We start from the raw sequence: 26,569 nt of genomic DNA on the forward strand, positions 1-26,569 counted from the left end.
AGGAAAGATATATTTGAATAACAAGTAGAAACAGATCTGAAGTGTAGAGTGAAACATAATGCCTTCCAAATATGACAAATGCATTTCAGTTTTGATGTTTAGTTCAATCCATTTTTAAACAAAATGATAAATTATATTTAGCTCAGCTAAGTGGAACAAAATATATTTTTCATAAAACAGAATAAAAGTGAAGAATGATTATATGATAAACATTAAAGTAACAACAAATTCAGGCAAAATTATTTCAAATAATAGGAAAAAAAGGATATTGTATTGTATGTGGTCAGTAAAGCATGTAGAAGAAAGACGATAATGATAAGGCATTATTATGGAGAAAGTAGATTGTAAAAGTAATTGAAAAATACTGTGAAAAAATGGGGTATGCAGAATAAACAAGACTGTAAACCATTTAAAGCAAAAACTGGGCCTAGAAATGGGCTAGCAATTTTTGTTTTGAATAAAGTCCAAATGAACAATAACAATAATTTACTTCAGTGAAATCTAAACACACCGGGCTGAATTTTTCTGCCACATAAACTCTCCTGTTTGTTTTTAAAAGAGTATGGGTTATGAAGTATGTTCTTATTGACAATATTTATTAATTAGTTAACTGACAAATAATTCAGTTACTAATAGAAAATTCAGTAATATATTTGTATTATTATTTTCTGCAAAGAAATACAATATCTCTTTAACATACCTGTAATCCTTTTTTCTTACGAACTGTGTTTTCCAAAGACGACTGGGTATCAGTACCAAGGATTTCTGCAATATCTCCAAGTCCAGCATCATGACCATGTTTTGAGCCACCTTCTTTCTTTGTATGAATGCCAAAAATGTCTGAGATGATGTCAGTTTCTCCCTTTTCACCCTTCACAAACTGCACAAGTTCAGCTCTGATGCCATGCTCAGCGCCTTCAGCTTTTTCTGCTTCCATAACATCATCATGGATTCCAAACTGTGTTGGGTCAGGCATGTCCCCTAATATTTTAGTAACTTTAATGTTCTTGGCTCCTTCAACCAGGCCACCCCCAAATACAGTGCTCCAAAGAATCTGGAAAATTCCCCACACTATAGTAAAGAACAGTTGGAACATCCCTACAAATAGGATCCAGAAAAAGGAGAAAAACACTTTCACCATCTCTTTTACTGTCATCTTTCTAACTTTCCTGTATTGTTTCCTTAGGTTCTTTACAGTGGCCATTTTTAAAAAGTTGGCAACATTCTTCTTCACTGCAACACAGGCCATTGCAAAAGCTGAAGCAGATTCCAGGGACTTTTCTTCTTCCTCATCATCTCCAATATCCACTACATAACAAGGCTCTGCCTCTTCCTCTTCCTCAGGCCTCTCAGATGAATCCGTTTCAGAGATCTGGGATGCTAACTGCATTTCAAAGATTGTGTCTTCACAGAAATTCACAAAGAGTTCCATTTTTTCTTGCTCTCCACCTTCATTTACAACATCAAATATGAACTGCCTTTTGGATTCCTTCACCTGTGGCTTCTCCCACTGCATTCTACTGGATTCACTGATTTCAAAGTAAACTCTTTCTATTTTCTTGGCTCCACCCATTATTTCAATACGGCCAAGGTATGGTTCAAAGTAATTAAGAACACTTTCCGCAGGTTCAAGTAAGCTCTGAAGGCGTGAATCATTAGGCATGTGCTCCGAAAGGTTTGTTAGCAATACTGCTACATTAAATCCAATGTCTTTCGCTGGTTCATGGAATCTTTCCACAAAATCAACATAGTTAAACATATCATTTTCATCAGCTTCTGCACAGGATAGTAGGAATTCAATCTCTGACTGTACGTATTGTTTTTGAGCCTCCATTGATTTCTGGAATTCCTTCTTTGAAATGATGCCTTTACCGTCAGGGTCATGCTCTTTGAAAGCATCTGAGTTAGTCAGATCTTTTAACTTGAGGAACATGTCAAAGAACTTCAAAATCATTTCTACATTGCTAGATGATTCTACAAGCGTGTCTACCATTTGTTTTCCAATAGTTCCATTTACAACGTTACCTAAGTAGTGTGTAAAAACAGGAAGTTATTTGGCATTGCTACATTTTGAATAAATACATTTCATATTCATGCTAAGAACAGAACAAAAACATTCTTAAATCTTGGTAATTTTTTCTTTCAACATGCTTTTCTGTAGCAGGCCTCTTTTTCATGACTATGTATATTCCAGAATAATTATTAAATAACTATGAAATAGTTTGTTTCCTGGCATTACATAAAGGCAATTAACAAACTGTTTAGAAAGATTAACATAATTGTTGTACTTTACATTATGAAGATGAGATAATTGACCATAAAGAAAAACAAGTCCAACCTTCAAGCAGTGACAAGAGCATCACTACCATATCCTTTAGCAGATCTAGCAGTTCTTTAAGCAATTCAATCTGAGCAGAGTCCTGTAAAAAAAAAAAGGGGGGGGGGAGGAGGAAGCATAAGGTTTTTTCTTCTTTGTATTTATCTGGAAAACTAAATATACCTGGGAAAAAAACATGCAGGATGGTCATCTAAATGTAGTTCACATTCTTCAGTAACATTTCATTGTCATTTTATTATGATTACTATCAGATTCTTATACAATATGAGGGTAACATACTACAACAGAGGTATTAATAACATGAAGATAAGCTTTAATAAAGCATTAAGGAATACCGAAGTACAGATAAGGGACAGCAGAAACTCACAAAATTGATTACTCCATAGATCTGGTAGTATTAATCTCAGAAAGAATCCGTCCTTTCTCACTTCACAGGGAATATTTAATGGCATAATGCATTACCACTCAAACAGAACTAGAACTGTTTAGTTCAACTACAGAACATAGTAAGTCTAACATGGATTTGTGACTAACATTAAGGACCTAAAAACTGTTCAGTATCCTCAAAATTCTGATCTATAGGATGGGAAGAAATCTTTTAAGTAAGTCAGAGGGTAACAGAGACACTGAGTAAGAATGAGGAAATGACTCTCTGCACTGTTGCATTCAGCGCCCAGTGGCTTGACTCTATGGGTATATTAAGCAGAAGTTGCAAAAGAACATAGAAGCCTGAAACTGTGAAGAGAGGTGGGACTCCACAATGCCCTGCACAGTAAAATGAATACTGCCTGTTGCCCTCCTGCTCAGTGCCTGTGATGAATTAACTGGACAAGTTGACTGATTGTCACATTCCCTCCCTCTTTGAATTGTTCCCAGCTTTTCTCTTGCCCTACTTAGCTGTAGCATGGGAACCATGCTTTTAATGGTGCTTCTGCTCTGACAGATCATCAGGTTTTGGCAACGGGGAAGAAGGGACCAAATTGCCACCTTCATTATCAGAAACGTATAATTGAGTTGGAAGCAGTGAGTTTGATATTAGAAAAGATGAGTGCACACTGATGATTAATGCTAAAAGGAGTGATATGAAGATGCTAGTCCTGAGACTCAGTCTTGGACCTCTACATTACAGTAGGCCCATGCACAACCAATGAGTATCAGCACATTAACTGCTTTACAGCTTTCAACATTCACTTGACTGTAATTTATAAACACATGTAAAGAAGGATTACTTGACTACCAAAAATACCTGTGAAAGTTTCATCTGCATATTGGCAAAGACATGAAGAAAGCCAACAACTGCATCCCACAGCCTACTGTGAGCCAGACTCTGTTGATTACCTATGCAAGGGCCCTAAAAAAATTAAAACACATTTTTTATTTATATAAAATAAACAAAACAAATAAAACAATTTGTTTTCCTAAGATTTCTCCCTGAAAAAATAAAAAAAAGAAACTTCAGGCTTCCATGAAGCTACGTGAGAAAGCTTCCCAAGGTCTCTTTGGTATCTAGTGCATAAGTACTAGATCGTATCATGTTAAATATGCAGCCATTCACATGTTTTAGGATTAACTTTACACTGGACCAGTGATTCCATCAAAATTAAGAAAAATAAAGCCAAAGTATTTACAAATTTATGATAGGACATGATCAGGCCATGTTATCATAGAACTTCACTGTTAGTACCTCGAGCAAAACATTTTGTTTACCTGGATATATTCTGTAAGGGAATTGAATATTTGTTTGGTGACAGCCAAAGCTTTAGAGAAGTTACGTTGTCCTGATTCATCAATGATATCCTTTCCTGAATAGTACCAATAGAAGTCACTGATTGATTCCTAAGAAAAAAACAGCAATGTTATATTTTCTAATTTTGGATTCTGTATGCAGTATTTACTGCCTGCATTTTTATCACCAAAAGTTGAATCATCAGCAGACGAAATTTAGTATTTCTGTGTCAATCTATGCCTCATGACAATAACTTTTTGCATTTCTATCTAACCATGCTCCCCGCAGAACTTAACAATAAAATAAATTAACAAACATCTGGTTTTACACAGAATTCTGAAAGATCATCTATTTTAAAAGGAAAGAAGGATGAAATAAATTAAATCACAATTCTTTATTTTAGATATCCCTGAAGAGAGGATTTTCACATTTGATTCCAGTAAAATGTGAATTTATAAAAAGGAAGGCAAGGCAAATATATTACACTCCATTTTCCTCTGTTTTTTCCTCACCTGAAGACGCAAGAGATAGTCAACTGTACTAATGATAATATTCACTGTTGTGGTGTTGCCCATCTGAGTACGTAGGTAATTTTGAAAATCTGAAATAAGTAGTGATTTGTGCTTGGTTAGTATATATAGGAATAAAAAATACAAAGTTAATTTCATATTTTCATGGAGACATGGAGAATACCTTCTTTTTAAGTACCTTGTTGGGTACAGATGCTTATGTGGTGGAAATTGAACTACAGTAGATCGCAGTGTAAATACAACTGAATTGTTATCCACATGACTTGGAATAGGCTTTACTATTAACAATTGGCATAAAAACTGAAATTACATTAAGACTTAAAAATTCAAATTGAACTCCACAATTCAAATTGTTGGCATGCCAGTTTCCCCTCAGAAAACTAAATGAATTAGAGGGAAAAAAACATTAGAATCAGTTCTATTCAACTCGAAGAACAAACCCATCACACATTTTCCCCAAAATTAATTCAGTTCACTTACCATTGTTATGCCCTTCACAGAGCAGTTGTAAAAATCTAAATAGATCTCGAGTAAATTCATCATGTTGCAACACTTTTTCACCTTTAAAATATATAAATACAATGATTACGTGACAACTGTTACGATTAAATATGCAGAACACATAATTTTACAGCAACCTTTAAAACTGGAATTCTAATAAAAACCAGTATTATAAAAGCATTAAAGCAATTTAAAAGAAACAGACTGATAATAATGAAAAGAAAAACTGAGACAGAAAAAGCAAAGCCAAAACATTTAGCACTCCAATGCATCCATGGTTAAAGAAAAAAAAGAAGAAAAAAAACCAAAAGAAAGCAACAGGATATATACCTAATAAGTAAATGGTTAGTCATAACTAGAATCATGCCTTAAATATGAAAGACACTTCTTTAATAAGCATCAAACTGTTTATCCAAGCTGAACACACAACCTGCTGCAGACCATAAAGCTAAACCTAAAGATATCTGGGAAGATGCAATGAAAGATTTCCCTCTGTATTTGCAACACAGATTTGCAACAATAGTATCAAAAACTGTAAACCCAAACATACCACGCTCACGAACGATGACTGTGGATCAAAGAAAAATAACAGAATACAGGATAAGAATACAGGAAAGTTACAATGTTTTTCTTAAAAATTATTGCTAAAGATTTTGTAAATATAAAACATATTCAGAACTCAAAGCCTAGAATTACTTATAGTAAGTTTATCAAAAGAAACCTCAAGCCCCAGTGAGTAACAGTTCTAGTTAAAGAAGGAAGCACAAATAATATCTTAAGCACTACTGGAATCTATTTCATTCTACTTACGAGTTCCTTCTTCAGTAACCATCCCCAGGCCTTCTGCTTTATTTTGTCTCTCAAACGCATTCAAGTCAAGAACACTTATATTGAAAAAAAAAAAACAAAACAGGAAAAAGTACTATAGTACACAATAGAAAATAATTTTCTTCTAGGAAACCTCTGGAGGCCTTCAACAACTAGTTTTGACCCACTGTGACATGCACTGCCTCATAATTTATTTGATATGAATATTAAATAAAAGAGCTTGGGATGAAAATAAGGGTTCAGTGTCCATTTCTTAAAAGAAATGAGTCTCAAGTCAGGTCTCATCACTTACCTAACTTCACTTCCAGTAATGTCATTCATGGTTTCATGTATAAATGAAACATGGAAAAAGAACCTGAAGTCTTACTCTTTATATTGACTTAAACCTGCCTGCCAAAAGGACATTACTGCAGTTATTTCTCACTCACACTGTTTTCCACTAAGTTATGACTATTATTTCTATTATACTGTCACTGTATATATTATGCATTATTATGTTACTCAGAAGACATATATGGAATCAGAGATTCCATATCTTCCAAGGTCAAAATACACAGATATCTGAATTTTCTTTTGCTAGCTTGGCATAGCCCAGCATGTGGAACAGCAGAAGATGATTCTTCTCACCACGCAGTCAGAATACTTTCATTCAAACAGTCCAAACGTAATTCTATGATCATCTGATTTTTTCATTTAACAGCAATGCAGTCACATATTCCGCTACCTAGCGACATCGTTAAAACCAAAAGCATTTTTAAAGCATCATTTTCATGCTTTTATTAGTGTTGAAGTCATTTTATCAAAATCTTTTTTAATGAAGTCCTGAATGATACACATACACGATTGGTAATATCATCTCTGCAGGTCTTGTTTGAGCAAGTCCTTTCTAAATTGTTCTACATAAATGGAAAAATTACAAGATAGATGTTATTTAATTAGGCTGCAACCACTCAGCGATAATTTCTGCAATGCAGGTCACCATTCCTTCCACATTTTTCCTGTCTTCATACAGCTTTTCCACTTCTAATTCCCAGTCTACTCCTTCAGAACCCTTCTGTTGCTTTGAAAGGCTGAGAAAAGGAGGTTGCCTACTGTAAGAGTAAGCAGAAACACCAACAGTTTTCCACCTTCTTTATGCGAGTCCTTTACCTTCTAATTTGAACTTCTGGTTTATCAAGGAAATGGACTACTATAGTCTCACACATGCCGTCTCTAATGAACCTAATACATACGCAGAGGATTCAGATGAAGAGGCAGAGATTATGTAACTCGTTAAGAGATGTCCAGAAACTGCAAGCTTAATAAAGCTCCACTGGTCTGTCTCTCCTTCAGTGATGGCTTTTCTCCATCCTTAGAACCACCCGGACAGAAAACCTGAGGGATCTGGGACCAGTTAAAGAGCCATTACATTTTACTTTTCTGCCTCTCCAAACTAAGCCTTCAAAGGCATACACAGTCTTTGCTTTATTTTCTCCTTTGGAAGAATACTCTAAAAGATTAACAATGCTATTTCTCTGATCACAAAAATTTCCTACAGGAGTTCTACAATCTGTGACTCCTGTGATTTAAATCTAACAAATCCACCTGCACTGAACAATAAGCCAGAAACCTGAATAAAACTGAAACTGTAATAATATGATTTCTGCTTTTACCTGCAGGACTGCATCAAGCCAGAGAGACTTTGAAAAAATCCAGCATCCTTTTTCTCCTTCAGGTAGTCTAGCATTTTCTAGAGGGTATACATTTTGGAGGGGGGAAAAAAAAGAAATCTGTATTAAAATTATATGGATTAACAACTTCCTGAATGACCATTCCAAATGCAAATCACTGGTGAGCAATGGTATCATGGTTATTGTACCAAAGATACCCTGATATTTCTTCACTGTTTAGCTTAAAATTAAATGCGCTAAAATAAAAACACAAGACAACACTAAAATTCTCAAAATTACTTGCCTCCTTTATACAAACAAGACTCACAGTAGTTAGAAAAGCATTACCTGTTGAACTACGGTATTCCCACCATTTAGAATAGCAATACCAAGTTTTAGTGTTTCAACAACCATGGGTCCTGGATGACCTGTCAAAACAAGGGTATAGTAATTAAAACTTGCAATTATGAACTATTCAGTCAGAAAAGCAGTCTGGAAATTTTACCTAGTATAGTTGTAATTGACATGTATATGGTATATAATGAGGCAAAATAAAAGTTGTATATGATATACATATCATAGGTGTAATGACATAATACACTATACATATGTACAGCATTATACATGATATGTATATCATGTGTACTTTTATTAATATTTCACAGAACATTACCTTTGCTTGCACTAATCATCTGAAGGACCATCTCAGCAGCTCCACGATCGTGCAAGCGAGCTTGCTGATAGAGAGTTCTCTGTTTTTCCATTTCTTTCTCCTGGGTTTGGGAACAAAAATGAGAACAGAATACAGACTGTAACTGATTCAGGAAAAATAGGAAGATGAGAAATACGAAACTGTTGAAGGCCATAATCCATGGGTTGTTTGATTCCAAAACTTCAGAACACACTGTCTTTCTTTTATACGAATGACCTAGTAAACCAGCTCAACATACACTGTGTTATTCTTGAATTTATTCTAGTGGACATATTTAAAATACTTGCACATTAGGCGATAAGAAAAAAATGTTATTTAAACTCTCACCTCAAATGTCTTTTCTTTTTCTTCTTCTTCCTCTTCTTCCTCCTCCTGACAGCTCTTTTTATGTTAGAAACAGAAGTCACAATATTTTGCTTAGGAAACATAATGCCTATTTTTACTACAGTATTTCTACAAAAACATCCAAACAATTTTTTTCAAGCAATAATTAAAGGCATTAAGAAGACTTAAAATCCCTGTAATCGTAAATATTTGTGCTCATCCACACTAAGAACCTGATATTCCCTAATGTATCAGTACTTCAGGGTATTCATCCAACTACATACACACCCTTTAACTGCAGACTACGTGTTCTTGTGTCATATCTCTATTTACATCCATAATATTTATCTTCAGAGTCAAACTCTCCTCATGTGTCAGCTGTAATCAATATGTTGCAAAAACTGTCAACTTATTTTTGACAGACTTCAAATATTAACTCCATAATAATTATCCAAAGAATAAAGATAACTAACATGTTAAGACTACTCATGAGTTAATCCTGTACAAAACAAAGTGCCAAGTGATATCAACAGGATTGCACCTACTGGAATTTTATATTATTTTAATGTAGGAAATTTCTCGGTTTATATATAACTCTGAACAGCATTTGCTTCACTGAAAACATAGAAATTACTAGTATCAAGCAGTCCATGTAAGAAACAGAAGGAAAAGGTTTAAAAAGCATCTATAATTAAAGGGAAGTACCTGAGTGGAGTGAGGAATGGAGCTTGAAATTATATATTTACCTTTGCCATCATGGCGGAATAGGCAATATATAAAGGATCATCTTCTAGTTTGCTATAAAGAATGAAAAATATTTAAAATTATTTTATGATGTAGTAATAAAAAGATGTCATACTCCTACTAATATTTAAATACCATCTTTATTGAAGGGTATTTTATTAAAGCAGATACACATATCTACTTGAAATGCTACTACACTTGAAAATCATATTATAAATGTATTTTCTTATCTCAAACCAAGTCTCTGTAACTTTTTAATTAAGCAACTTAGAGGTATATTTGGACACGCAACTTAGTCATGTTGGATAAGTAAGGATCACGGGCTATTGCAAGGGCAGAAAGGTATTATGGAGATATAACTGAGAATAATTATAACTGTCAGATGGCAAGATTATGTTAGTCATACAGAAAAAGTATATGAAGCACTGGAGTACTCTACTCATACAAAATACATATTCTAATCAACAGTCTAAATTCCAAACAGAAACTGGCACTGAAAGAGATTCATGCTTATCATCAGTGGAACCTTTTCCGACATACTGAATAAAATGTAATAAATACCAACAACAAAAACACACATCTATTACCAGCAGAGAACAGGGGAGGGTACTCTGAATGAACCAGCACTTCTTGTAGACTTTATGTTTCTATGAGAATTCATGCTTGGTTATTTCTGTATCAGGTATTTACCAAGCTTTTAAAATGTCGAAAATAGTCAATATTTGTCTCAATATAAAGGTTATACCGAGTTTAAATACATGAAAACTTTAATGAAACTGAGACACAAAAATAGTATTCACCATGCACAATAATGAACAGCAGTTGGGTTAAATCACTTCTGTAATGTTACTAGAAAACCAATTACTGTGTGCTTTTACTCAACATGCTTTTCAACACAGCTTTTTTACCTTCTCTCTGTGAGAGCACTGCGACTAAAATAGAGGATGATCTGATGAAGTGGATCAGGCTGCTTTTTCTCAGTCTCTTCCTCTTCCTCTTCCTCTTTTTTTGGAGGTGTCTGTCTCAAGATTTATATCAGAATATACAAATTAAGCTTCATGAGTAAGAAAAAAGCTGAGTAATTAAGCTTAGGAAAGGATTTCAGTAATTTTATTTTGTCCAATTTGTATTAACTTCCAGTATTCATCATATTCAGCAGCTTACAGTATAACCTGCAACATTATGTGCCTGTATGACTCAGAAGGAGTTAAGAGTTATCTGATTGTTATTCATATTTGATAGTAGTATCAGTAGTTTCTTATTTGCAAGGTATTGAGAATGAGACAGTGAAAATCTTAGGGAAGCCTTATTCAGCAGAAATTATGTGTTTCCAGTGGACCAGAACTGAAAGAAAGTCCCAGCTCAACTATTTAGCAGGATAATTATTGGTAAATGGAACTATTTTTAATACCATCATCAGATACATCCTATTCACACTACTGTTGGCTACAATCTTTCATATATCATTTCTAGGTAATCTTGATTCAACAAATGTAAGGACTGCTCTTATTGTCAACTTCAAACATTTTTTGGCAGGTTGAAATATAACATACCCAGCACTGGCAAAAGAGTAGCATATCACATTTACCTTACTTGTGTTATCACCCCTTTGTAGGGTTTGTAATTATTGTAGAATTATTGTAATTACAGTAATACTTGTAATTACAGAAGTTCAATTGACTTCTCCAGTAAATCTGAAAGAATTGTAATCACTGTTTTGATTAATGGCCTCATTCCTTCCTTTAGAAAGAAGCAACAAGCTCAAACAAAGACTGTGACCACATAATTGTCCAGAGTATGAGAAGAATATATTAGCTGTAATTTTGAAAAATCATACAACCTTCTATACCAGTGGGTCTTTAAAAAGCACAACATGACTGCTTTTGCTAACGCTGAAGCACCTCCGGATACAGCTTCATGTGATCCATGAAGCTATATATTCATTTTCATGGTGTTTAGATACTATGGAGATAGGGCCCTTGGAAGTATTTTAGACAGAAGTATTTTAGACAAACTGAATACAGAGAGGGAAAAGAAAAAGCAGTAGGCTTTCTGAATCAATATTCAGTAACAAAATGCTGAAGTTTACCGATCACTTTTATCAAGTACAGATATAAACTAAATTTTTGCTGAATATGGCTGCATATATTTACTTCTCCTTACGATGTATCAACAAGAAAACAGCAAAATTAATTTGTATTAAAGCTGAAAATGTTAAAATTAAATATTATGCATCAACAAAAATTTTAAAAAGGGGAAAAGGATCAATTGTGTCAAGCTTTAAAAAACCAGTAAATAAAATATAGGAACATAGGAATTACCATAATGACAAAAATAGTCTGACAGTTCATCTAATCCATTTCTCTTCCCAAGAATGAGTATCATATAGTTCGTCTGAAGGCATAAACCACCTTAAAGCACTTCAGTGTGCATCACAGGACGAATGGCTTTTTGACCACAGCAGAAAATGACCTTATGCCCTGAAGCATAAGGATTAATATTTTATAAGTTTATGCATATGCATACAGTACACAAAAATTAAATGTAGGTTATAATAGGTACATAAAATATACATTAAAGTGGGCACTGAAAAATATGCCCAATTATGTCAGTACTTACAGCCAAATCCTGAACTAGTTTCTCCTCAAATGAATATTCCTCTGTTTCTATCCAATAGTTCTGATAGCCATGGAGGAAGAGGTTAATAGAACGGTGCCTGGGGGGGTTGTGAGAGTGAGATCAAGAGGGGTAACGGAACATAGTATAACAGCTCAGGTGGTTAATGATTAGTAAGGATAAGTATTTGTACAATTCTGATCCTCTGATTGGTCAGTGAAACAAAATGCAAAACATAACTAACATTCAGTGACAAATCTGCATGTGCTTTTGAACATTCTTACTTTTATTTTTATACACCTATATATACACATTACTTTTTGTTTTGAAGGCTTTGGGAGTGCTAATATACATCATATATGAAAACACAGGACTGGAACCTTAATGCAAGCATGGGAAAAATACACACTTAGACCGAGAACGAGTGGGTGGGATTTACACCTACAAGATGTAAATCTAGTTTACTAGTTTTAGAACATTGAGACAGCAGAAGTTGGCTATCAACACCAAAATAATTATCAAGTGCTTTCCAGCATGTTATCTACACACCATCATTGCCTTCTTCCACACAGGGAACCCAAACCTCAGCTTCTTTCAGTTCCAAATCAGGGCTGTATTAATGTGTCCTCAAAGAAGCTGGATTAGAAATACACAAAACTTGCTCTAGAAAATGACCAATTTTAGAAAAAACTCTTAGGCATATTAATTACTATTATTCGTTAATTTAACTTTCCACAGAAAATACAGCTCATGGCAATAAGACTACACATAATAATGGCCAAACCATTCCATCTTCACCTTACATTTGGGGGAAAATTCTGTTCTGAGGTGCACTACATGAGGTTACAAAGGTTGTTCCACACAGCCGTTTCATTTACTTTTATCCTGCACCACTAACAGAAACTATACAAATTGGCTGTATATACTATGACTTGTTTAAATACACCGTGCACATGAATTATTATTTCATAATGGAATAGCTATTGAGCCAACCTTCTAGGCTCTCCTGCTGGCACTGGTGCCATTTTATTATCAAATTTCAAAAACTGACCAATCAGAATCCCCACTGAAAATTGTACAAATTCATGTTTTATGATAACATCAAATCATGGCTGGGAAGGAATAAGTGTGTGCATAAGCAAGAGGCTCTCCACAAGTTACATTACCGTTAACTTGAGTATAAGCCTGTCATACTGAGTTTTTTCATGTACTTTTTCCAGCCAAACACGTTGAAAGGTGCTCAGGAAGAAATTGCTAATTTTGTGTCTGAAGAAAAGCATATAGGTTTTCATTGAAGAAAGGCACAAGTTAAATTCAATAAAGTAGTCAGAAAGTATGTATTCGTAAACTGTGTATGAAAAATTGCCATGTACAACTTCGCTGTATCTATGTGCATATACAGATGACAGACAATAAGACAGATTTTTTACAAATTAATTTCCTTAAAACATCAAACATAAATACACACATCTCTGAGAAAACATTTATCACAATGTACATTCATTAAACACAGAACATGAAGAATTAGTACTTCCTAACTTAATTGATGGGTTTTTTTCCTTGAAAAATAAAAATATTTTAAAACACAACTATTTCTTTTCTATCTCCAGGCACTTCTCAGAAAAGGGAATACTTGGAATATTTATGGTAGAAGTTATTTTTGTATGATTTAACAAACACCGGTACATCAATAGACATTTCAGTTTGTGAAATACCTTACTGGAATTCCTAAAAACTGATACATATAAGAATGTATTTTGAAGAAAATTAGAATAAAATATGAGATTAACATTGGATTATATTGAAAGCCACCTAAATCTCCAGAAAATTTTCAAATGAGTGAGCTCATTATTCACTGAAGATATTAATCTTTTCTAGGATAAATGAAAGGGTACCACCATAATGTTTGCTTACTGCCCTTTAAATTAATTGTTTCTAGCATCGAATTTAGAACTAACACTCCCAATATAAAGCAGCAACTAAAATGAGGAAATATACAAGATTTAAACTTGCACTTGAAACTCTGGTTCAAGGGGATTTACATAGCTCCTAGAATTAATCATTGCCACTTGAAATAATCTCCCTAGGGTTCAGAGATCTTAACAACTCAATTTAACTGATGGAGATAGTTATAGGTGCATAAGAGTGTGATAGCCTTATTTTCCTGTCAGGATCCTATGATTGATTTATCTAGAAAAAAATACGTGTCTGTAAACTAACAAATTTTAAAACTTTGTTCTGCACCTATCACTTGAGCAGTATACCTAGAAGTCCCTGCTCATTGAAGGGGGTTGGACTAGATGACCTTTAAACATCCCTTCCAACCCAAACCATTCTATGATTTTATGATTCTAAGTCCAAAGTGTTCTTTCACTCTTGCCTGTTTTGAAATGCAGACACCACAATTAATTGGATAAAATAGTTTTATGACAGTTCAGTTTTAGAATCAACAAGACAAAATAACTGGACAGATTTGCCTCACATTCATATTTAAATTAGGAGTAAACTCCACCACAAAATCTACCATAAAGTTTGAGAAGAACCTCAATCTTTTTAACACAGAAAAGTTTTTAATGAAAATTACAGACAAGGTAAATGTTCTACTTCAATGAGTATTATTCCAAATTTTCTTGAAAATGAAAATACAGATTCATAACCCATTTTTCCCCTTGGCAAGTGTTCCATCAATCTCAAAAATAATAAATAAAAGTGGGGTTTTTTTAAAGGCAAAAATAAGATGAACCATTTTTATCACGTCGCTGCTCATATATATTCCAAACATTTTAAGAATTTATAAATCCAGAATATGGTTGTAAAAAAAAAAAAAAGCTCACAAAAATGTCGTACTGAAATGGGTGCTCTTCATACCACCTCCTCTTGTTTTTCCAAACACAATTCTTGAAGATGAAATGGTTGATACTAGCCAATTTGTTCTTATGTTGTACTTAAAACTTTTCATTTCTCTGGTTCTTTAAAGATTGCCTGATGGTAGTGTGACAACTTAGAGACGTTATTATAGTCTAGAACTACTACTTTTTGTAAAGGAAGGATGTGTGCTTTTTACAGTATAACTGGCTTTTTATTTGTCTTGTGCAAACCTAATATTCCTCCAATATGTTAGTGGCACAGCTACAGAGCTTTAGCTGACATCAAGCATATAGATTGCTTTAACCAAGGCATTTAAAAATGCAATGCAACTCTTCTGTTAAATAATTTGCAAACAATCTTTGAACAAAAATATTAAACATGAAAGGTGAAAAAGTGCAGAAGAAGGTGAGAAGCAAACTTAAAGATGTGCTGTAGGCTGTATCTGAATAAAAAGCAGATTTGTTGAGAAGGAACAGGGTAAAGGAAATGACCCCAATGCCATGTGGACTTAACATTGTGTTTAATGCAGTAGATGGATCCAGGCACAGGATGCACTTTGTCTTGGACTTTGTGGTATCTACATTCAACCGGAGTAAGAAACAGAGCAACACAAGTCCAAAATATCATTCTGCACTGCTCTGCCCCAATAGCCGCTTTAATGCATGTAACATTCTGATGTAGTAGCTAAAGATTGCCTCAGACAAGCTAAAGAGCACAAAGCATTCATGCAATAGGAGAGGAATAGCCATACAAAGTTAAAAAAAGAGAAAAGAATACAAACAGGAGAATAAAGAGTAAGAAGAGCAACCAATCAGAGGCAAAAAAGGGACAGAAACAGCAACATCTTAACAATTTTCACAGATAACTTGAAGAACTATACAAAGTAACAGCTGACAAAAATGAAGCATTTTAGTTTTGAAGCAGTGTAATTCCTATGGTCTTTTCCCCCTCTGGTTATTTGTCATGAGACAAGTATTTTGCTACTGTGAGGAATTAGCTGATAACTAACAAACTCTTTTGTCTCTGAAATAAAATTACAGAGGCCTAACAATCAACAAACTCGTAGGTATACACACAAGCAATATTTGCATTCAGAAACAAACAAAATTTATGGAAACATACATCTTTAATCCACTTACCTTGGCAGGTTGTATAATGGTGCCATTCTGAAACATGCAACAACAGCCCTTTTGCGTTGTTTTGACAGGAGTTTGTGCCAAACAGCTTTCTTTGACCTCAGTGGTTGTTCAACCTATGAGAAAATATCTTCTAGTACATACAGTGGAAACTCTTCAACTTTCATTCAAAATTTTCTTTTTAGCTAGTGGTTAATGTAGTTAGCAAATTCGAAAATGTTACAAACTCTCCCCATCATCTGAAAAGCATCTTCTTTTGGGGTTTTATTTTGGTTTTTGTTTTAAAATTATCAAGAAAAAATACTGGGGGCCTTCTATATAGTACCTCTCAGTTTATACAGAAAAGCTTAAGATGCCAGAGTATCTCATGCATGGGACTCCTTGGTAAAACTTCAAAATTTTTATTTTGTCTGTTTCTAACTATGCATATTCAGTTTTTCATGTGAACTAATTTCTGTGCTATATCACTTGTGAATGAAATGGATTAACGTTATGTGGGAAGAGTACAAATGCCTTTTTGTATTTAAATTGTATCATTTCAATGAACAGACAACAGATTCAAAAGTTGTTACAGCATCCCCAGGTGCAGAAACAGGAGACAGGCTAAAACCAGTATATTAAAAATAAGTGCACGTGCAAACATCTCTTCCTGAAATTACACAGTTTTCAGCTACTGAATGGTGATGATTTGGATACTATACTACTTGCGACTGTTCACAAAGTTTTACAGAGGCAAATACATCCTCAGTTTTCCCTGAAGCTAAACTGAGGCCCTTCAACAGATTGCATTAAAAACCTTGCATATATACACATCTGTATGTGTGTGTGCACGTGCATGCATGCACAAAAATGATTTTTATCTGGAAACTTTAATAACGACACTCACTGAAGTCAAAATAATCTCTACAAGGAAAAATACTCATGCTACTTCAAAACAAACACAGTATAGACATTTAACTTTTTACCTGTTCCAGATGATACAGAGCAGCTGATATCCTCTGCACACGTTCCACATTTCTCTCAGGATCAGTAGGTTCATCACTCTTCAAAATGTCTTTGTACAGATTTAACTGCCATTTCACAGCTGGATCATCAGACTAAAAACCAACATATTTCATACGTAAGCTGCTGAATGAAGATATTAAATTTGACTACCACCACTATTATTCTCATAGTATAATAAAGAATGTTATAGATACTCCCACTTCATCTGTCCCCTTTCAATCAAAATTAACATCTGCTAGCTGCTCAGAAAAATGGCATTGGATTCTGTATACTGTTGGGTAACTGAACTCAATTCTTAAGCAAGGTTCTGTATTTTTATTTCATGAAACCAAACAAAGCATCCTGGGACTTCTGTATCCCATTTAACTGCAGTAAAAATAAAGAAGCACATTTAGTAATGGATTAACTTTAACTCCTTGCAGGACTTCTGTACTGAGAGCGGAAAGCTGTTTTATGGAGTCAATAAAAGACAGCTGGAATTTCAGTAGGTGAAGAGTTACAGCCAAAAGTTTTGGGTTTTTTGCAAGACAGAAATAGAAAAAACACATCAGAATTACTTAGTGTGTCCAATTTAAATGTAAGCACAAATTTATAGCAAGCAGACAATCATCTCCCATGACAGATAAATGAGTTACTCCTATTATCTTCAAAGACCGTAGGCAATGATCTAAATTATTTTTTATTTACACAGTGATGACAACTCCATTTTGGTATGATCTTTGATGGTGTATTCAGCATATAAATAGCAGGAACATAAATGTGCTTGTAAAACTCTTCAGTGTTAAGATGACACAAGCTTTTCTTATTTTATCATAGTAACTTTAAAATGCATATATCCTTAGAAATACTATTTAATCATCAGTGCAAGTTAAGTTCAAGAAGAAAAGCTGAAATACTATAGTTTTAATTTGATTTTCTTCTTGGATCAAGTTGATTCTAAGTAATTATAGCTTTAAACTATAAAGATCTCCATTCTTTACACTTGTCCCATTCTATAGGACTTCCTGAAACTTTAAAACACTAGCCAAAGCTACAAATAAACAATTATTGTCATGAAAAAATAATGAAGAAAAATGTTAAGTGGCAATTTTTCTAATAGCTTTTCACATTCTCGTTTTTGTTTATGTATCACAATAAACAAAACAATTGTGACTTCTGTGTTTTAAGAGTGCACATCAGCATCTTTAAGACAGATTTTTTTATATTACCTTTTCCTGCAAATGTAAGTTGTTACGTAAATGTTCTTTGACTTCATCATCAGTGTCCCTCTGTAGAAAGGTAGAAGTATTTTTCAGTTGAGATTATGACTCATCTCATAAGAACATGTACAACATAGAACAGCTTTTATTTTAATATTGAAACTTAACCTCTTTTGTTTTCAAAGTACGTAAGTTACCAGAAGGGCCCATTGGGAGAAAGGCTTTCTTTAATTTTGACCACAAAACAAGGATTAAACTTGAAGGGAATTAAAGCTAACTAATGGTATTTCAGTATTTGGTCCAAATGAACGTGCACATGTAAAAATGTACATTGTATACAAATGGAAAATGACATGGAAATGATGGCAGCTGTCTATACACACAACTTTTTTCTTGTGAAAGCACAGTTAGCAGCTATAACTGCTTACAGTACATTGATATATTTAATTATATTGACTGCTTAGATATCTATGCCTCAAAGTTCAGTTTATAAAGTTCTGCTTATTTTGCATTAAAAACTACTACAAAGTATACACTTACATGGCTGTATCTAGTCTTAGCCAAAGAGATGAGCTCTTGATCTCCAGGAGTACACATATTCAAACCAACAGGAAGCATCTTTTTAAGTGCGGCTACAATCAAGGATGTTTGTATGGAGTACAAATCCCCTCTACGTTTTGATTTCTTTCTCTCTTGATCTTGTCCTCCAGACTATAATGAAAAAAATAGAAAAGTAAATGACTGTAATTCTCTGATCACACACTTTTGCAACACACTTTTCCCCTAATGGTCCAAGGAAACTATATTCCTGATGTAGTACAATGAATTAAAAATGCTACATTAGAGAAGGGTGTACAGTCTTGAGTGGGAAATGTAAAAGAATACTTTTGGTGTGCACCAGTGCAGAAACTGCAATACCAGTAATATTTTTAAGAGCAGTAACATACTTTTGTGTGCATTCATACATATGAATCTAACTATATTTTCTGGATCTTACCTCTCAAATCAGAGACAACCCTAAAATTAAAAGCTAAGTCAGTCTCAGGGGACACAGTTCTCAGTGTTACAAATTCATGATGTTACATTTTTGTTAGAAACTTACATAAAGATAGTTTTCCAGGGTCTGAATGAATGAATATCATCTGATTTGCCTCAAATGAAAAATACCAGCATCTAAAAGGCTTTGATTCAAAGCAATAAAACACCAATGAATTAGTGCCTCTGGGAAAAGCACTGCCCTTTGGCTTTGGCTAATATAAGTAACTCTGGGATGAAAAATTAAGTCTTTTGCATCTCTGGAGATCATGAGTAATAGGAAAAGGAAAACAAAAGAGACAGAGAAGTAAACAGCACAAAAGAATAACACCTTCCCTATGTTCTTACAGCAAACACTGTACAACAATATTTCACACACAACTTCTCATTTATGAGACAGTGAACCAAAATCTTTAGAACAAACCCATATATTTAATGAACATATGGTAAACAACAACAACATAAAAATAGCCCAGTTCTGAATTCTGTACCTAGATTAAACTCCTACTACACTCAAGGGGAGTTTTGCCTAAGATAAGATTTCAGGACTAGGCCTCCAGGCTCGTACAACACTACAAAATAGCAAATGTTTGCATTTAACCCTCCACATCCTTTTCCCTCTGTCAATTAAGTTTTACTGACTACTGTTTTTAAAATACATTGTGTAGTTCCACATAAGGATACAGCAGAATCCATTGCAATTCATTATTTACCAATTATTACCACACTATTATCACAGTAATCACTGGAAGAAAAAAAGGCAGCCATACATGTTCTACTCAGTGGTAAATTTTGGCAAATTCTGTCTTCTAGATGGTGAATCTCTGTGTATGTAGCTGGTGTTGAGCATTTTGCAGGTCAGAGGGAACACACAGTGGATGTGGCTTCCTTTCTTAAGGAACTAACAATTGCAAGAGAGTACTTTGTCTCAAAGCTTTGCTTTTGGAAGTGCCTTAGAAATAGCAGTGATGTAATGGCTATAATAATGACATTATTTATACTCTACATTGACAGCAGACAAACAAATCCCACAATGTATCACTGTATTCCAGTGGCGTCACTATGCATCTTAAATAAGGAATAACAAAATATGTAATAGATATATTTAAAAAAAAAGGGAAAGGAGATATACTGGTTTACTTTTCTGCATCTTTATGCCTGAGGACATTTTACACATCCAATTTTCTTAATTTTCATTTGAGATTAACAACTAGGTATCAACAAGGTAGGTGAAACTTAAAACCTGAACATTTTTAAAACATGAAAAGAAGATCCATTCTGCCTTTGCCATCCAATCCTGCTGTCTGTGAAGTCACAACTCCTGCTGATAAATGTGTAAGTAGAGTCACAGACAGAAACCTAAATGACATTAACATTATCTCTTTCAGTTCTAATATGCACTATATAAATACATATATACACAATACCTTCCTTTCATATGTAAAGAGCATTAAATCGGATATATTTTGCCTAAATAATTAACTGTGCTAAAAGGACCTCAACAAAAAGAATGATATAATCTGGTTGCACATAATGGTTTTACTTGTCTGAGGATTTAAACACACAAATGGACATTTATTCAACAAACACATACAGAAGAAGAATTACAGATTCTCCAGCAGATTCATAATGATTAAATATACAATAAAAAAGAAGGAAGAATTTATTTATACTAAAAAAACCCAGCTAAAACTGGTTAAGATGATGGAATTAATATTTTTAGTATTTCCAACCCTCCTTAAACCTTCAATTCTCCAAGATTATCATGAAAGCATTCATTAATGCCTACTCCAATCCTAATTGGGGAAGTTTGACAATAGCAAAGTGTGAAAACAGGTCTATTAGTTTAACACAACTGCTCACTTTTTAACTTATGCCTCCAATTTAATTGATTAAAAACTCTTCACAGCATCATGTGTGCTTCTCAGCACACAGGGTGAAGGGAAAGATGAAAGGGTTTTATGCTTCATTTGGCTGTTCATTGTGCTTTGACAATGAAGAACACACCATAAGTTGAAAAGTACTCATCTGTATTAGAAATTCATATTAAAAAGAGATAACATGAATGATGCAAAGAAAGGTGAACTATGGTTCACTAGAGACAAAGAAAGCTTTGAATAAATTAAATACGTAAAAGAAACAAGGATTATTCAAAAGCTTTGTCACATCTCACATCTTTAGTAAAGATAATTTTAATTTTGGAAAAAGGTAGGATTTAAACTCTGTATCTTACTTAAACTTATTGGTTCTAACACAATCTTCTATTCATCTACAGACATCTATAGGTTAGAGCACATTTCTCCCGTATATTTTTCTTGCCTATCATAAGCCAAATACATGTTTCTGATGACTCTACTTAGGCATTGCTTTTACAACATCTGCTTCAATGTATTAGCAAAAAAATCAGAATGCAGAAAGACAGCAGAGGCGGAATGTACATCTAATATAATTACAAGAGGGAACTTTACTACATTTTCACATTAAGCAACATGGAGGAGTGCCAAAGGGAATTTCAGCTGCTCTGGTCAAATACTGCCACTTTAACTCAGAGAAAATTCATAGTAGGTGGAACCTGGGCCTTCACTTTGTGACGCCACTGCTATGATCAATGGAAAGAATGCTTGGAGCCTGATCATCTCTAAATCTAAAACAAAGACACATCATGCACTTTGACCTGTACCTTTACTTGCATGGCCTGTATGAAAGAAAAATAAAGGGAAACAAACATAAGTAAAAGAGATGAAAAGATGATAATTATACAAGTTAGTAATAAACTTACTCAGCTTTATCAGGACAATAGAAATATTATAAGTTTGTAGCTAAAACAATAGACTGTAAGTGTATAATCAAATGAGACCTTAGTGAAATAATTGTTATTCAACTTATTCCTTATTAAATGATTGAACTTCTGAATTTATCTGTTGCTATTCAGCACTACCATTTGTTGGTTCAGCACATAAGGGAGGACACCTAGTAAGTAAGCACATCAATATACTAAATTACTGCATCTTTTCCCAATATTGTTAAAAGGAGGAAGGTGTCTGGAACTCTGGATAGTCCAATAATGAAAAATAGTCACATTTTTACCAAAATAGCTCTTTCTATCCCTTTTCTCAATCAAAATATGATTGAGAAAAATTATGTTTAGAAATAGAAATCAAACTATCACTGTGAAGATGCAGCATTTCATTTATAGATGTATTTTCCCATTGTATAGCTTGTTACTGTTTTGAAGACAGCCTGAGAGAAAACTTGACTTAAGCTCATATCTCTCAGCAGAGAATAGAGAACGCTATTATAAACTCAACTGTAACTCTCATACATACACAGGTTTTTTTCCTGTTTATTATGTTAGTACCATAAATACACTTAAATAAACATGTATTCCATAGTCAACACTATATTCTCATTGTGTGAGGCAATCTTAAGAAGATAACAACAAAACCATGTAGTTCTAGTAAAATGGCAAAAAAATTCAACTGTTACTTAAAAGAATCCTTGACCAGGCATGGGAAAATACTATAGAAAACTGTTGGTTAAAAACAAACAGAAAAAAACATAAATACAAACAAGCACTCCCTTCTGTGATAGCTCTAACAGTAACTTTGTTTTCTTATGATACTTGAATTAGCTTCCAAATGTTGAAGCCAAGCTATTATTGAAATCTCTTTTTATATCCTACTATATTGATATCACACAGTGAAGAAAACCAGCTACAAGCCAAGAAAGACTGAAAGACTAATCATCAAATTAAATGTTAAGCATCTTAGAATCTTCAATACCTTATTCATACAAATAGCAAATTTTAATTGAAAATTTCAATTGCGTGAAATACGTAGATGCTATGCAATCATGGCTCAGCAGATATACACTGAAGGTAAGTAAAGACAAGACGTTAATTATATTTCATTCATTAGAGATCACCATAAAAGTAATCCACTCATGATTTACCATAATATATCTAAAGGAAACGTATTCTGTGCAATTGAAATAGTCTCATAGAAGAGATCTAAAATTCTTGCAGAAAATACTAACATGAAATCCTCTAGTTATTGTAAATTTGCAAATAATATGTATTACATATTACAAATGGGCACAAACCACAATGTTGTTTTGTAATACAAACTTGGATTTTATGACTGCCTCAAACTTCTATAACAGGTCTATCCAAATGCTTTTGAAAAATAGATACAAAAAAAATTAATAATGAGGGCCAGTCAAATATCAGTTCAGTAGGATATGCAAGTGTTTAGCAACTGAGTTTATATATCTAGCCAAACATTCATTTAGATTCTAAAACTTACACAGAAAAATTGCCCACATATGTATTACACATTTGTTAGGTACATGTGAATATATACGTTTAGTCTTTTATAACAATTAACCGTAAAACACAATAGGACATCATTGCATCTTAATCAATGCCATTTTATCAACAAACCTATGAAGGGTTCAAAAATAACAGATTAGTGGAGTTGAATGTGTTTAAATTCTCCATTTCAACACTGCTATCACGAATCTGTTATTTCAATGCAATCTAAGTTACCAGTCTCTCTCAGACTGAAAGTTCTCTAACTTACCATTCCCCTCCGAGCAATCTGCTGCCATTTTTTTAGAAAAGAAAAATTAAAAAACTTGCTCAGCTGTTACAACATTTATTTGCGAAAATATTAACAAAGTTAATATTATATAACCAAAATACAATGGGTACTTAATCAATTTATTGATTGTTATGATGAATCATTTGTTACCACTGCTATTAGCTACCGATAAATAATGTAATCCTAATCCTTCATCCTCTGCATATTTTTTTTCTGCATATGGCATGTAAAGATATAGAACCTTCCATACATGATATATCGCACCTTACACACTAGTACTATCACAGTAGCTTGTATATTAGGAAAATTACTAAGTCTCTGTTGTAAGACAGACAGTTGTCTAAAGCAGTCCGAGATCAGCATAGGGCCTTACTCCTTTAAGAGACCCCAAACTGTTCTGTCTTGGGCCAACTGTTAACAGGCAATGTTCATACTCACAGTTACCTATACATTCTCATGCTTGATAAATACTGGATGTGATTGCTTCCACTAAAAATAATGTGAATAAAGAGGAACCGGTGATAAAGAGGAAAGTGCTAATTATTCTGTTAGCATACTACTTCCTGAGCTGAATGTTAATATTAAAGCAAGAAATTATAAAAATAATGTTCCCTAATGTAATGTCTGCTACTGATTATTGTCTGAGGATATAAATAAGTATCAAACCTTGTAAGAAACCCTGAAATTCAGTTACTTGAGAATTTCTTGTTTATTCTAAAACTATGCACTCTTAAAAAAAAATTATTCAGATCTAAATGTATGCTTTAATGAATGCATTGGTTTTAGAGCACTTACATTATATATTAGGCATTATGAAATGTTATCAATTTCCTGCTTAGAAACCATTTATAGAGAAACAATACAACACTTCTAAAAGATGCCTCATGTATTGTATCATGGTATTTATTTAAGTCATCATGAAACAAATGCCTATGTAAATGATCAGCTGTTCTGCAATCCCTCCTGCAGTTACAGTATCATATTAATAAAAAATTCAGTCATGAACGATACAATCTTTTACTTCTTCCTATATTAACAATACCTATGCACAGTGTCCTTGAATGCTATGATTTGATATTAATATGCTTACAAAAAATTATATGCATATAAAATTTTATAATCTCCCTGTACTGTACACCCACATGAAGAAAAGTGCATGTACATATGCATCTACATCTCCGTTATGTATTAATATATTTATACAAGTATTTATAGTAATATATCTGTATGTTTAAATAACAGGCATTTGAAAATGTAATCCTAAAACCAAACTCTCTTAAATTTGGGTCATATAGATTCTTGATGTTAAATTCCTGTGATTTTATCCGAACGGGACCAGTATGATGGATACCTATTCTTTATTTTGTAAAGATTTGTTTTGTCATTCCTGCTATGCAAGATTGACTAAAATATGACACTAGGAGTTTACATCATATTATCCTATTATCAATACTGCAGACACAATTTAGATTAAATGTGAATCACCTGATTCTAATCTATCATGGTTTAAAAAAAAGTACACCTAACTCTTGGCTCCTCAGGCCAATTCTAACGTATAAATGTTGAAGTATACATATTAAATGTATGTGTAGTGATTGCCATATGATAAAAGTACAGAGCTACATGTTAGACCATTATTTCAATTGATCGTTAAGTAACCTCAACTGTGCCCACTACTCATTTCGCTAAGGAGGATAATACAAACATTTCAATTCTATCACACAATTTCAAGGAGCTGCATCTTGAAAACAATGAAACACATTAAAAATTTATTTTTCTCCAAATATTGAATTCTCAATATAGTTTGAATTGCTGTTCAGTACCAGTCATGAACTAATGACGAGCAGAAAATCTGTGATTTTTGCTTGTAAACTTTCCAGTATCAGGGTTTTCTGAAACTTGGTTAAGCCACTTAAAAAAATATAATAGAAAAGAAGCAAATGTTTTTTAAGAGAATTAAGAAATGTAATGGCACATTTTATCTGACTCTCTATTGTCTAAAGTTGGAGTTACAGTAGCTAGGTTACAGGCAATCAAAATATAGTGAAATACAAAACAATAAACCCCACCACTTCTCTGGAACACTTTCGAAACAAGATTACTCCGAACACATTACAAATATGAATAAAACAAAGGGTTCTTTGTTACATTTACCAACACTAATTTGGAATTAGACTTCAACTGACTTTAGCTGAGTAAGGCAATCTTCCTCAGCTAATGTCAAAGCAGCATTTTTTACCTTGACAACACGCATTTTCTCTATTACACAGGTAACAAATGTACTTTACAGCCATCATGTTGGCATCTTGCCATATTGAAAAATGAGCAAAAAAAAAAGAGTGTGGTCATTAATAAGAAATGAGAAAAACTGCGCACGTATGGCACACTATACGTGTGAATAAAGAGGTATATGCAAAGACAGCATTCCTCCACCAAAGTTGACAGAACAATACTGATTGATGTTCACAAGAAAAAGATACGGCAACCAATGTTTCTTCACTTGCTTTTATAAAACACTCTACCTGGTTTTTTTTTCTGAAAGATCAATAACCTATATTACAGCCCATATTCTCTTATACATCTAACTTTTTCAAATCAAGACCTTTATTTTAATCTTGTATCTTTGACTACTTAGCAGACATTGAATAAGTAACTTTAAGGTACATAGCCTATATTTTGCATAGCAGTTGTCATGTCTATCATCAAGAAGCAAAATCCTTTTTTTATTTCTTCTACCAGCACAGCAGCTGCAGTCTG

General features: G+C 33.5%; 1 protein-coding gene across 1 annotated transcript in view; it reads right to left on the minus strand.

Annotated features, from left to right (window-relative positions):
• The window catches only part of RYR3 (ryanodine receptor 3), a 194,282-nt gene that overhangs the window by 23,906 nt on the left and 143,807 nt on the right, over nt 1-26,569 (minus strand). Inside the window, exons 70-89 of the mRNA XM_010574283.1 lie at nt 21,892-21,906; nt 18,717-18,887; nt 18,186-18,245; nt 16,938-17,069; nt 15,976-16,088; nt 11,972-12,068; nt 10,261-10,370; nt 9,355-9,406; nt 8,612-8,665; nt 8,246-8,345; nt 7,921-8,000; nt 7,576-7,652; nt 5,906-5,979; nt 5,646-5,663; nt 5,075-5,155; nt 4,577-4,665; nt 4,046-4,174; nt 3,585-3,689; nt 2,339-2,420; nt 701-2,025 (exon numbers count right to left, since the gene is read on the minus strand). Of these exons, the coding sequence (XP_010572585.1) occupies nt 701-2,025; nt 2,339-2,420; nt 3,585-3,689; nt 4,046-4,174; nt 4,577-4,665; nt 5,075-5,155; nt 5,646-5,663; nt 5,906-5,979; nt 7,576-7,652; nt 7,921-8,000; nt 8,246-8,345; nt 8,612-8,665; nt 9,355-9,406; nt 10,261-10,370; nt 11,972-12,068; nt 15,976-16,088; nt 16,938-17,069; nt 18,186-18,245; nt 18,717-18,887; nt 21,892-21,906 (2,964 nt within the window). The remainder of the gene's footprint in view (nt 1-700; nt 2,026-2,338; nt 2,421-3,584; nt 3,690-4,045; nt 4,175-4,576; nt 4,666-5,074; nt 5,156-5,645; nt 5,664-5,905; nt 5,980-7,575; nt 7,653-7,920; nt 8,001-8,245; nt 8,346-8,611; nt 8,666-9,354; nt 9,407-10,260; nt 10,371-11,971; nt 12,069-15,975; nt 16,089-16,937; nt 17,070-18,185; nt 18,246-18,716; nt 18,888-21,891; nt 21,907-26,569) is intronic.

This window comes from Haliaeetus leucocephalus, unplaced genomic scaffold, assembly GCF_000737465.1.
Source record: "Haliaeetus leucocephalus isolate CR32 unplaced genomic scaffold, Haliaeetus_leucocephalus-4.0 Scaffold417, whole genome shotgun sequence".
Classification (NCBI taxonomy): Eukaryota; Metazoa; Chordata; class Aves; order Accipitriformes; family Accipitridae; genus Haliaeetus; species Haliaeetus leucocephalus.